This window comes from Musa acuminata, chromosome BXJ1-9 (genome assembly GCF_036884655.1).
Source record: "Musa acuminata AAA Group cultivar baxijiao chromosome BXJ1-9, Cavendish_Baxijiao_AAA, whole genome shotgun sequence".
NCBI classification, from domain to species: Eukaryota; Viridiplantae; Streptophyta; class Magnoliopsida; order Zingiberales; family Musaceae; genus Musa; species Musa acuminata.
The window spans coordinates 34118174-34131648 of NC_088335.1; the positions used below are offsets into that span (position 1 = coordinate 34118174).

The 13475-nt window shown below is 35.8% G+C and overlaps 1 protein-coding gene across 6 annotated transcripts; it reads right to left on the bottom strand.

The window, feature by feature from the left end:
- Positions 1 to 3495: 3495 nt before the first annotated feature.
- Positions 3496 to 8535, bottom strand: LOC103998379 (protein FLUORESCENT IN BLUE LIGHT, chloroplastic). 6 transcript variants are annotated; one of them, XM_009419841.3, is made up of 6 exons: positions 8378 to 8535; positions 7519 to 7596; positions 7382 to 7437; positions 6156 to 6315; positions 5057 to 5377; positions 3496 to 3936 (listed from the first exon to the last, which is right to left on the bottom strand). In XM_009419841.3, the coding sequence occupies exons 1-6, from the start codon at positions 8466 to 8468 to the stop codon at positions 3734 to 3736; spliced, it is 909 nt and encodes a 302-aa protein (XP_009418116.2). In that variant the 5' UTR covers positions 8469 to 8535; the 3' UTR covers positions 3496 to 3733. The 6 variants fall into 6 exon arrangements, with proteins under 6 accessions (XP_009418116.2, XP_064939582.1, XP_009418115.2 ...); XM_065083510.1 differs by lacking the exon at positions 8378 to 8535 and adding an exon at positions 7894 to 8358; XM_009419840.3 differs by having other exon boundaries at positions 7382 to 7596.
- Positions 8536 to 13475: the final 4940 nt, after the last annotated feature.

Below are 13475 nucleotides of genomic sequence, written 5' to 3' on the forward strand. Positions count from 1 at the left end.
CAGTCACTTGGAGCCACGTCAAGCGATGGCACCGCCCTAACTAGACGATGGAACCGCTTGAGGCTCGACTTCCTAGGTGGTCTGGTTGGTGGTACCACCGGTAGTTAATACTACCAAGCAGTGGTACCGCCCTATCACACGATGGTACCACCCTATCAAGCAGTGATACTACTAGAGCTTGATCTTCGAAGCTCTATTAAGCGATCATACTGCCTAGTTTTAATCTGTAGGTGGTGGTACTGCTCAGTATTAGTGGTGGTACCACCAATACTCTAGAAACTCGAGATGAGATAATTTTTTGCTCCATTTTTAAAGCCATTGGGGCCTATAAATATCCCACTCTTTTCTGCATGAAAGAGCACGAAAAGTATGAACAAAAGTTGTGAAATTTTGGTTGTAAAATTATTGAAAAAGTACTAATGCCCTCCTCATCATTCTTTAGCTTTGTGATCAATCTAAGAGAGGTGTGAGGCTTGTAAAAGGTTGTCTTCTAAACCTGTAAAAAAAAGAAAGTGTTGTAAGAGGGTGGTTGATTTTCGCCCATTGAAGGAAGACCGATAGTGGATATTGGTGGCCTCAACGGAGGAGGAATCGAGAGTGGACATAGGTCACGATGATCGAACCACTATAAAATTGATGTGCACTTTCTTGTTGCTCTTTATTACTGTTGTTTTTTGCCTTAACTGCTTATCACTCTTATTTAAATCAAGCACATTTTCAAAATCTTTTCCGATACGTTTTTATTGAGTCGAAAGTTTCGAATCGACTTAATTTTTGCAATAACACTAATTCACCTCCCCTCTTAGTGTCATTCATGATCCTAAAAGATAAAACCTCTAGGAACTAAACTAGCATGATTACATGATGTGTGACATGATGGACATGGACACGGACACGGACACGGGACATGGATACGTGGTAGTAATTGAAATGTTACAGTTCCTCTCTTATCCTCCCTATTTCTAATCTATCAATCTAAGTGGTTATGTAGAAAGATAGAAAGAGAAGAGAAGGAAAGTCTAGTTCTCATTGCAAATCGACAGTCATTTTTGGATCCAAAGATGGTTCCCCTACAAATATAATAAAGTTCTTTCCAAATGACATCGAAATGTACGTGTCATAAATCCTATCTATTGTTATTTGATTTCAATCGTAACATTAAAGTATTTTGCTAGAGTATATTATTAATTTTATGCTGACATTTGAAAGTTTATTATGTATATTTTGGATAATAAAAATATTTATTCGATTATGATGTGATATACTTACTTACCAAGTTAAGACTTTAACAATTATATTACATATTTTTATACCTAAAATATTTGAATATTAAATATTTAAAATAATATCGTCGAATCATTTATTGAAGTTTAAGATTTTGAAACCTTATTAGAAAGATGCTAGCTATTATAAGTACATAAAAACTTATTATAAAAAATTATTAGATTGGCAAAACAGTACGCCGCTCCTCTTAGTCACAAGAGTTATTTTTTTACTGTTCTTGCAGTATGTATACGAGTCCCACATTAAAATATTAATTTGGTAAGAGGCTTCAAAATTTATAGAGAGATTTGAATTGCTATCATTCGTTATTGTTGATGTTCCCTAAATCTTCTTTTTCCTTGAAATTTGAGTCTTTAAAAACAATCAAAAGATGAACCCTGCTCTAATATTAAATGATTAAAACTGTTAGATTTACAAGACTAATATATTAGATTTGATTTTTTTTTAAATAAATAAAATACATAATTATGTAATTATTCTCATTCAATCTAAAATTACAATCATCTTCTTATTATTTTATTTTATAATTCCACATACTGTAAAGCCCTCATACTTCATTATTTTCTATACTACCCCTAAGAACATATTGATATAATATCAATAGAATCCATCAAACATGAATTGGAGTTGCAATTTTGACGCAGAATGATCATGGCCAATCGTCGACGATCCGATCCAAGCTCCACCATATCATCTTCTCATCATCTCCGTAATGATGGCCTACCCCAAAGCATTTAGGGACTTGTCCTTCCCAATTTATGGTAGACAAGGGAATAAACCTGCCCGTTCTTGCACCCACCTCTACCAATGCCCATGTCGCGTATCTAACCACAGGAAAGGGTGGCGAGGTCTTCTCATCCCTGGGCCACCACCATGCTGTGCTCCGTAGGCTTGGTGCGATGGCGGTGGAGGAGGGCGCGGGTCGCCGACGAGAGCGCCCTCGATAACAAACGCCGTGGGGATCGACGTCGTCGCGGCGTGTTCGGCAGGCCCTCGGCGACGCTCTCCTTCGTGCGATGTCGACTTCACTTCATGTCATGCCTCGCCAGCGATCAAGCCGAGGGGGGCGAGGAGGCCGGAGATGGTAGAAATCCTTGTCTCTGATCTTGTTGTGCCACATGCTTTCTACGTATAGATACATTGGGAATGAAGAGAAAGATGACGCCACCACCACAACATTTCTTTTCTTTTCTGGTGCCCGCGGCCGTGGTTGGGATAAATAAGTTGCTGCTGTGTTCCGCTCGCAGTCGTGTACGACTTCTGGACCAACCCAACCCAGTAAACTATGAACTCCACTGAGATTTGTTTGTATGCTTGTTTCCTACACTGCAATCGCCAAAATATATTCTGGTTTGCGATAACGAAACCTATTGACATGTGTTTGAGCTCTCTCTCTCTCTCTCTCTCTCTCTCTCTCTCTCTCTCTCTTAAGGGAACCAAGACGGGTTTCTACCAAGAACAGATCAAACGATGGAGGTAATGAATTTTAACGTAAAAAAAAAAATGTTTTGGTTGATTCTTTTTAAGATTCGTAAGCAAGAAAATGCTGCCCGCTTTACATCACACATCTTAGCCATGCATGCAACAGACACGAAAGCGAAATGTTCCGACAGCACAAGGGTTAGCTCTGCCAGTAGGACTTGGTTTGAAGGGCAAAGTTACATTGCAATGTAATATCTGGACCAGATAGAAAAGTAAACCATGATTGCCTGAGGGAAACAGGAGTTATGACCTCCATATAAAGACTCATTTGACATTTCTTTTTCTAACACCATCTCTCTCTCTCTCTCTCTCTCTTAAAATTCCAACAATTTCCATGAAAAAAGAACCTCCCAAGTCTACGAAAACAAAGCTCATCACAAACATTCCAAATGCTCTATACTTCAATGAAATGAATACAAATTAATTTCTCTAGAAAAAGGACCAGCTTTCCATCCAAAAATATAAGATCAAAGGAAACCAAAGGGTTTGAGTTAGAAAAAGGATCCAAACGGAAAACCAGAAACAAATCTGCTCCAAAGTGTTTGGCAAGGCAAGATTGTAGAAAAGGGAAAAAGCAACATCATGAAAATACAATTATTCCTTCTTATCCTGATTAAATAAAACAAAATGCATTGCATATTCATCGTGCTTAAAACCTTCACAAATCATCAAGTGACAACCCAAAAACTTAATGCCATGGTACTCGCCCACCATTAGGATGCAATAAGATAACCACATGAAGCTACACCACTCCATTAACATTATCTTTGTATGCATATACAAGTCATGTAATGTGACATCTACATACCATCATGGAAACTGCAAGAGGTACAGCAGCAGTTTGGACAGAAAAGGGCCCTCACAAAAGCCAATACTGTAATCCTGAATGTAAAAGTCTCATATAACATAATAATCCGAACTACTTACCTAGAAGAAGAAAAGAACAGATAATAAGAGTCGATATATATTAGTCATTCTCTAATCTCGCAATGTACTCGTCATAGAACTTTCCTGCTCGTTCCAGTTCTCCCAGCTCGGTATAACAGTCAGCTATGGCACCATAAGCTTCAGTGATGCCAGAATCCTCTCCTGCCTTCTTGGATATATCCAAAACCATCGAGTGATACTTAATGGCTTCCCTGTACTTACCTTGCCTCTGAAGTGATGCACCTGAAAGCACCAACATAGAGTTAGTTGCGTAGTGGAAACTGGAACTCTTCAAGATGAGAGACACCATAGTGGAAACTGGAACTATGGAAGGTACTTGTGATCCAAAGTTCCAAGTTTCCACCATCCTCATGATGATGATTTCTTAAACTAGCAAGATTTCTTTCTTCATTAGTGATAACAAACGTTAAAACAATAATCAGCTGCCTCAGTTGTATGCTTTTCATGATTAATTCATAAAGTCCCCATTCTGAATGATATCTGCTGCTGTTTCTTACCACCGTGTTCAAATTTCCAGTTTCTCCCTGCTTTGGACAAGCTTGGTGAGACATACCATCATCATCCCTTGACTTGCTCTGAGCATAACAATGAGCCATGTCCAAGAATATACTTTTATGTCAAGTAGTGAATAGAATGTTTATAACCTTAAGCCAGTCAGCATACAGTGAGGTAGGCAACCAAAAAGCTGTATTCAATCGAACACAACCAAAGTTGTCTCCAGAAGAAAATGGACACCTGACCATAAAGATACTACTGAAAAAATCCACATGGTGCATGGTTAACTCTGTATGACAACAACAGTTAGATGAAACGATGGCAACGGCTGGACTAAATCATGACAAGGCTTAAACAGGTAAGATTCATTATAAGCATGGTGCTGTGCCAACAAACAGAAATGTGAAACTGCATCAGTCAGAATTATATAAAGATTAAGTTAGAAAGGTATATTGATAATCACTATGAATAAATGATGGCAGTGGTTAGGATTAGATGAAGTAACAAGATTGTGAGCACCCTGAGTTTCTCTTTTCCCAAAGCAGAAAGCAACAAGAGCTATTATCAAAAGATTGATGTGGTGCTCTAGTTCTTTTGCTTTGGTACTCTGATATTCTATCAGTCAAGCAGCCCTTAGTTTTAGTATATATAACAACAAAACCCCCTTATTTCCAATGCTCATAATAAGTTGAGGCTTTTTTGTCACTTGTTTGAAATTTTGCTAACTCTAAATTGCCATAATCAGTTCTGAATTATATAAAAATTCATCTTTCTGTTATGATAGATTCCCAGTGTTTCTATACTGCTATTTCTAGAACTTAAGAAATTCAGCAGCCAGAAAACCTACCCAATCCTCGTGCTGCCTTCTTCGCCTCAACATGATCACCCAAAGCCTGTGCAAGCTCCAGAGCAGCCTTGAACTCTTCAAATGCCTTTTCCAGGTTTTGATTTCGTAGATAGTTCTTCCCAGTTCTCAACTTTGTAATTAGGTGCTCCTTTCTAGGATCAACAACAACTTCCAATTCTTCCAACCTACTACCAACTGGTGCATAGCTCAAGTTTGGAGCATAAGACTCTATCTTTGCTTGCCTTCTTAGTGCTGCATTAATCTGGCGCAGCTGATCATTCAACCTCTTCAGCTCCCCTCTTCTTTGACGTGCAAGCAATCCTACAAAATTAAATGTCCACTTAACAGAAAAAAAAGAGTGGACTGGCAAGGACTACCTTAATTTTAGTAGTTTTCATGTATACCCAACTTATAAAAAGAAAATCTTTCCAACTTGACTGGCACAAAATCCATGAGGTAAGAAGGAATGGTTGTCATTATATATACAGCTTGATTGAAACAACTAAACAAGGAGCACTAATTGTAGCATGGATATACAACCATGCCTAAAATCATTAAGTTAACAGAATCAACAAACACATGGAAATAAATAAAACCCATACAATCATTTGAAGTATATTACTTTGGTAACATGCTTAGCATTAAATGAGCTGAAATCAAGCATAAAGCCATAAGAAGTGCTATTGGATTTTTAAGTAAACCAAAATTTCACAAAGGACCATCGTAAACAACACAGAAAAGATAACTCAGATACATGCTAGGTTGAGGATATAAAAGGAAAAAAAGACTACAAAGACAATTCCAAGCAGCATTGCCTTGGTAGTTCCTACAGCCAAGATAAATGGTCTACAAACCAACAGTCAAGCATACTATCAAGCACGATACAAACACCTTTTCTTTTTTGACAAAATGCATATTACATGTACCTTTACGGAAGTATGCAAGTCTTCTGGGTTGTTGTATTATAACCCATCAACTATCTACTTATTCTTTAATATACTGTGATTTTATAAAAATAAGTTGGCAATTAAAGAAAATCCTAATGAACATGCAGAAAACTAAGAAACTTCACAAAGCGTACAGCCATGTACCTACTTACCCCCCACAGTTGCCCCAATCATTGCTATTGCAAATAGTAGAGGCATATTGAAAACTGAGTTATCAGCTTCACATGTTTCTGCTAGAACTTCAGGAGGCAGAATGATCCCCAACATACTTACAATTGTTAATGCTTTTGAAAAGCTGATTGACGTGATTCTCTACACAAGCCATATAAAGCATATAAAAGATCAATATTACCTCATGAAGATATTTGGTAAGAAAAATGACCAGAAATGTAAGCATATTTATGCTGAATCATATATTCGCAATATACATTTCCCCCGAACAAAAATATTGCAAACAAAATACACACGTTCAAGATGGACAATTAAGTTTGACATTTGGAAGATGAAAGATGTCCAACACTAATTGACAACGAGTAGAAAAGGAAAGAAAACTTGCTCAAAAGGTTTATTATATTAAATAAATTCCTTTCTCCGATCGAAATAATCATGTTTGACATTTTGAAGCATTGCCATTCAGGAATGCATTTAGACATCCACGATTGACTGACAAGCACTGGATGTGGACCATGGGGTGGAGTAGACCCTATTTTGTTCATTTCTTCTAGTCAAGCATTGGCAAATCAGGCAGTAACTTGTCATAATTCCAAAACTGATCCTTCCCAGATGAGAAGATTTGAAGCTAAATAACTAATTAGATAACTGTTAAAGTTCAAAAATAAGCAAGGCCAATTGCAAGTTCTACTATAACATTATATCAAAACCATTTATACACCAAGGACACAGAAGCAAACAAATAGAGGTATCTCAGTTACTGAAAAAGACAGTAACAGAAGAAGAGTGATTTTGATATGAAATTTATAGGCATTATGATTTTTCTCAAAGAATACATGTAGGGTTTTTGAAAACATTTTTCCTTGCATCAACATATTTTTAACAAAAGGATTGCAGAGAATTTATGATTCTCAAGGAGTATGTTACTTTTGATGCTTCAATGGGCCAGCTAAGCTACATAGTGCTCAGGATTGTCTGTAATAAATCTCTTTATTCTCTCACACTTTCATTACAAAGAACTGAGGTGTGCTTTATGGAGATCTTACAAGGTTCGAGGCACTGCATTATGGACTATGCATCTTTTTGCACATCTCAAGCTCTGTTCTGGAGTTCTAATTGATAAAGGAATTCTCGTAATATAAGAAATCCAGAATACAAGTGAAGCTGCAAGAGTGAAATATGAAAAATTAGAGACTCACCAGCGTACCTGATGGTCAGACATGTAGCTAACAATGAGATCCTGAAATCCTGATAAGATTGCATCTGCATAACAAATTTCTTTAAAAATGGTCATCTGAGCATCTCGTTTAGAAACTGTCAGGCCACTGCTTGGGGAAATTTTACATTTTTCACATAAAAGTTGATGGCTAGTAAGAAGTACTTGCATCTTTGGCTCCATAGTTGACAGAAGTGGTATCCATTCTGGGTTTAAAGAACGATTTGATATCAGAAAATGATTAGTAACATGAGTTTGATAGGAAAAAAAACAAAACAAACTTTGATAGAATAACATTTGCCAAAAATGATTAGCAGGGTCCATCATCCTCAATAAGGTCAAATTGCAGAAAACATCCATGTAAGAACAGGTTTGTCACTGTTGTAAACTCACGATGTTCATATTCATTAATGCCATATTTGGTCTATTAACCTCCGCAATTCAGTTCACATGGAAATAAGAGACAGGACTGACACTAATATTGGGGGGGCAAAAAGGTGTACCTTGTTCATGAGAGAGCTAACAGGAATCCACGGTATGGAGAAAGAAAAGGACATTTCATTCTGCATGAGTAGCTAGGTCGGTAATTGCACAAAGAGAATCTTCCTTAAAATAAGCATTAATGCTTTAAGAACAGCGCTCAACGACTTCGATTTTATATATTATATCTTTGATAGAACATGACTAAACTTAAAAATACACAGCATACGGATGTCTAAAGCCATCACATTCCGAGTAGTGAAGTATGGAACAACAGATGAGAACTTGAGCACCGAAGTATCGCGAAGCAATCATGTCTCCCGCTTAACACAGACATTGGAGCAGAATATCAACAAAAGGAGCTGAAACAACGCATTAGTGCACAATTCGGCGTGACGAAGGAGTTATTCACCACAACTTGTCATGAAATCGATCAGAAGAATTTTCTAATTGGTTTGGCAACCTTTTCAACAACTTGGGAGAAGAGAAGGATGAGGGAGTAGTTACCGCAGGTTAGGGACCTGCCAGAAACCGGCCGGGGAGAGTCACCGGGCTTCGCCCTCGGCGGCGAGGGGAAGCAATGGAGGAGCACCGCCATGATGGCCTCGGAGGATAGGGTAGCGGATGGATTTCCATGGATTGAATCGCTTTGTCTATCTATCAGCGTAACCCGTCCAACTCCAAAACGCCCCTAGCAATGTGATATATTACTCACACGGCCAACCCCTTGACCGGAACGGCCCCACGGCGGATGAGGTATTTATTACACCCACAGACAAAAATCTCGGCAAAATGCTGAGCCCTATCATTTATTTCGTTTGTCCAAAGTCAAGTTTTTTTTTTTTTTTTTTTTTTTTAATTATAATTTATAATTGTATTACTTAATGGGTAATTCCTCACTTCTTCCTTACCATCTTCACTGTTTTATCCCTATCCTTTCACAACCAAGCACTTTTTTTTCCGTCTAAAATTATACCTTTTGAATTGTCAATATAGTTCACCACGAGTTGTTTACGGGAGATGACTGGTGCGGAGCTGGAAGAAGACCTCAATCTCATTCATCTTTTTCTTCATTCTCATTCTCCTTCTTTCATCCTTTTTTTAAGTGTCTTAAAAGCTTAGATTTTTATTTTTTTTATATTAAATCTAGAAAGATAAAAACTCTTCATACAAGTATACTATTATCTTAATTAGTTGTTAATCATTTAATATTTATTTAGAGGTCAAATGTAAGGTTTTGGAGTGTGATACTTAAATCTCTTAGTTGTTAATCATTTAATAGTTATTTAGAGGTTAAATGTAAGGTCCATTCATTTTCTCCCTTATAAAACCCTCATTTTCTATAACTTATTTTATTATTTATATTTGTTCATTTATTCCTATAGTTTGACAGCATAACTAGCATTTAGAAGTATTTTTTTTCTTAAAGCCAAAACTCCTATGTGCATATATATTCTTGACATCGAAGTGTCTAATTTTCTATAATCTGCTCATATGGATCTTACTAATGTTATGATATTTTTTTCAGCCAATAAAGTTGTCTCAGTCTTCAACTCAGCCTACTCAAATATGATAGCTCATCAGCATATTTCCTACACAAAGTTAAAATTGTTTCAATATACTTTTCTTCATGACCAAGGAATGCATTAAAGGAGTTGGTTAGTAGTTGTAAAACACTTAATTTCAAAATTTCCTATGCACGAAAGATTGTTTAATGCACTAGTATTTATTTTAGTGTTTAGGGTTTAAAAAGGACTTTAGAAACTGATGATATTTTGACAGAAGCTCTCTTAGAATGCTCCATTAAACTTTGTATATCTTGGATGCTTCCTTGAGTTGTGAGTTTTTTGTTTTTAGTTCTGTATCCTTGTTTATTATCCTTAGGGTGGTGATATTTCTATATCTCTTTATAATTTTAAACTTGGTGGTGAGCTTTCTTTTCGATCTTATTAAAGTTTTATCGTGAGTTCGTTCATTTTCTATCCAAAAAACTTATTCTAGCAAATACAATTGTATTATCAATTTTTCTGTCAAAATCTATTCTGCTTTACCACCCCCTCAATTCTGCATCATCCACGGTATTAGTTTGGTATCAAAACCAAAGGCTAAAAATCATGGCAAAGTAGAATGGAAAAGATATAGTTGGTGAAGGTAGTTGCCATAAAGATGATGTTGAGTCATTGAAGTTGCAACTACGAAGATTGCTGCGTAGTCTATAAGAAAAAAATAAAATAATCGAAGAACTTCAAAGTAGACACAACCAACATGAAAATGATGTCCATGAATTTACTTCTGATGATAATACACCTCCTCATCCAAGGGAGTCGAGAAGATTTTGTGTAAGGCATGGAGTCCAAGATGAATGATAGAATAAATATAATCCAAGATTGGATATTTCATAGTTTGAAGGTAAAATCAATGTTGATGACTTTATCGATTGGCTTAATATCGTAGAAATAATTTTTTATTTTCATGAACCACCAGAATAAAAGAAGGTAAAACTTATGGCACCCAAACTCAGACATAATGCATCTTTTTGATAGGAAAATCTAAAGAAACAAAGAGAACATGAGAGGAAGAGTAAGATCGTGACATGGGAGAAAATAAAAAGAGAGTTGAAGAGAAAATATTTACCTAACAATTATTAACAAGAGATTTTTCTCAAAATCCATAATTTTAAGCAAAAAGATCTTAGTGTGGAAGAGTATATAGCAGAATTCGATAATCTAATGTTAAAAGGAAAGCTTATGGAACTAGAAGAGCAAACCATTATAAGATTCTTAGGAGGTCTGAAGTATGAGATTGCTAAAATTATTCAGTTGCAGCTATATTGGTCTTTAAATGATATGAGCAAACTAGCATTAAAAGTTATAAAGTAATAGAAGTTTGAAAAGACTTCTCGGTATGGTTCAAAAGAAGGCTATACAAAAGAAGAAAGTTCCAAGCCTACTATCTAAAGTAAGGTGATATCGAAGGTGCAAGAAAAGGGTGAAGAATCTGTTGGCAACAAAAAAACACCTAATTCTTCTACACCAAGTGGTAAAAAATGCTTCAAATGTCATGGTTTTGGGCATATTACTTCAGATTGTCAAAATAGGAGGATTGTAACTTTGGTTGAAGATCATAGTGATGGAGGAGTAGATGAAGCTGACGACGAACCAAAATATGATGAAGATGAGAAAGATGTTACTTATATAGATGATGGTTTGTCTATTGTATTGCAACGTAGCTTACAAGTGTCTTATGTGGCCGAGGATAAAAGTTGGGTTAGAAAAAACATGTTTCACACTAAATGTACTTCTCTTGGTAAGGTGTGCTTTGTGATCATTGACAATGGCAGCTTTGAGAATGTGATATCTTTGGAGATAGTACAGAAGCTAAAGTTGGACACAATCCCTTATCCACATCCGTACTAATTATGTTGGTTGCAAAAAGGAAATGACATCAAGGTAACTAAAAGATGTTTAGTTTCATTTTCTATTGGCAAGTATTATAAAGACGAAGTATGGTGTGATGTTGCCTCCTATGGACGCTTGTCATTTGCTGTTGAGAAGATCTTGGCATTATGATAGAAGGGTGTTATATGACAACTACAAACATACTTATTTTTTAAGGTGAATGAAAAAAAGATTATCTTAGCTCCATTACAACCTTCCGAAATTAGTGCACTAAAAATGAAAGTTAGTGCTTTTATGTCTTATAATGAATGCAAAGGTGAATTAGACAAGAGTGGTTATGTTATGGCTCTAGTGGTAGTAGAGGAGAATGAACAACATAAGGAGACACCAACAATCATGAAACCAGTCCTAAAGAAATTTTAAGATGTTATACCGGAAGAGATTCCACATGGCCTTCCACCTTTGAGAGACATCCAGCATCATATTAATCTTATTCCGATGGCTATTCTACCTAATAAGGCAGCATACAAAATAAGTCCTAAGGAGCATGAAGAACTTCAAAGGCAAGTTGATGAATTAGTGAAAAGGGGGTTAATTTGGGAGAGTATGAATCCTTATGTGATTCCAGCCTTGTTGGTGCTTAAGAAGAATGATTCTTGGAGAATGTGTGTGGACAGTCACACGATCAACAAAATCATAGTGGATTATCATTTTTCTATTCCAATGATTTACTTGATTAATTATGTGATGCTTATATTTTCTCTAAAATTGATTTGAGAAGTGGTTATCACTAAATAAGATGAGGCCCGAAGATGAGTGGAAAATAGCATTTAAAACTAGAGAAGAGTTATGTGAATGATTGATTATGTCATTTGAGCAATCTAATGCTCCTAGCACTTTTATGAGATTTGTAAATCATATACTTAAGCTATGCATTGGAATATTTGTTGTAGTTTCCTTTGATGATATATTGGTGTACAACAAGAGTGAAGATAAGCATATAAATAATCTAAAAGAGATCTTTCTTACTTTAAGGTAGCAAAAGCTTTATGCTAATATAAAGATATGTTATTTCTTTACTTCTAGTATTTTGTTTTTGGGGTACGTTGTTTCAAAAGATGGAATCATGATGGATCAAAGTAAAATAAAAGCTATTCTCAATTGGCCAACACTTTCTTCATTGCATAATGTGAGGAGTTTCCATGACTTATCATCCTTTTACAGAAGATTTATCAAGGGTTTTAGCTCTATTGTCACTCTAATCATTGAATATTTGAAATATGATAAATTCAAATGGACTAGTGAAGCTAATGATGCTTTTGAGCTTTTAAAAATAAAGGTGACCGAAGCTCCTATCTTAGTTCTACCAAATTTTGACAATATGTTTAAGGTTGAATGTGATACATCTAATGTAGGAATTGGTACTGTTTTAAGTCAAGACGGAAAGCCCATTGTATTTTTTAGTAAAAAGTTAAATGACACGAGAAAGAAATATTCTACCTATGACAAGGAGTTTTATACTATTTATCGAGCTTTATCTCATTAGAGTCAATATCTTCTTATCAAGCCATTTGTCCTATATTCTGATCAGGCATTAAAGTTCATTAATCACCAGCATAAGCCAAATAAGAGGCATGCAGCTTGGGTGGAGTTTTTATAATCTTATAACTTTACAATCAAGTATAAATCTGGTGTTCAAAATATAGTTGCTGATGCATTGAGCAAAAAGCATTCTTTATTATCAGCAATGGAAGTCAAAGTGGTTGGATTTGAAACATTCAAAGATCTCTATGAGAATGATGTGGATTTTGACTCAATATGGTAGAATTGCAAATCAGGTTCCTTTCAATAATTTTCTATCTTTGATGGTTTTCTTTTCTGAGCTAATGCTTTATGTGTTCTATCTTGTTCTTTGAGATAAGTAATTTTAGCTGAAACTTACGGTGGTGTTTTGGGTGGATATTTTAGTAGAGACATGACTAGCTCTTGTTCAAGCAAACTTCTATTGGCCTATGATATTTAGAAATATGGAGAGACATGTAAAGCAATGTTAAGTGTGTCATTTGGCAAAAATAAAAAGTCAAAATTCTAGATTGTACACTCCATTGCCTAACCAAATATTCCATAGGAGGATGTGAGTCTCGATTTCGTTTTGGGACTACCAAGAACTCAATGGAACAAGGATTCTATCATGGTTACTATTGATA

Bases quoted from the DNA above. Each gene is read 5' to 3' on its own strand.
- LOC103998379 (XM_065083508.1), bottom strand. From the start codon at position 7,750: ATGGATGTTTTCTGCAATTTGACCTTATTGAGGATGATGGACCCTGCT. The intron at 6,316-7,381 runs GTACGCTGGTGA...TGGCTTGTGTAG, and splicing joins GCTACATGTCTGACCATCAG to AGAATCACGTCAATCAGCTT. The intron at 3,937-5,056 runs GTAGGTTTTCTG...TGGTGCTTTCAG, and splicing joins GAAGGCAGCACGAGGATTGG to GTGCATCACTTCAGAGGCAA.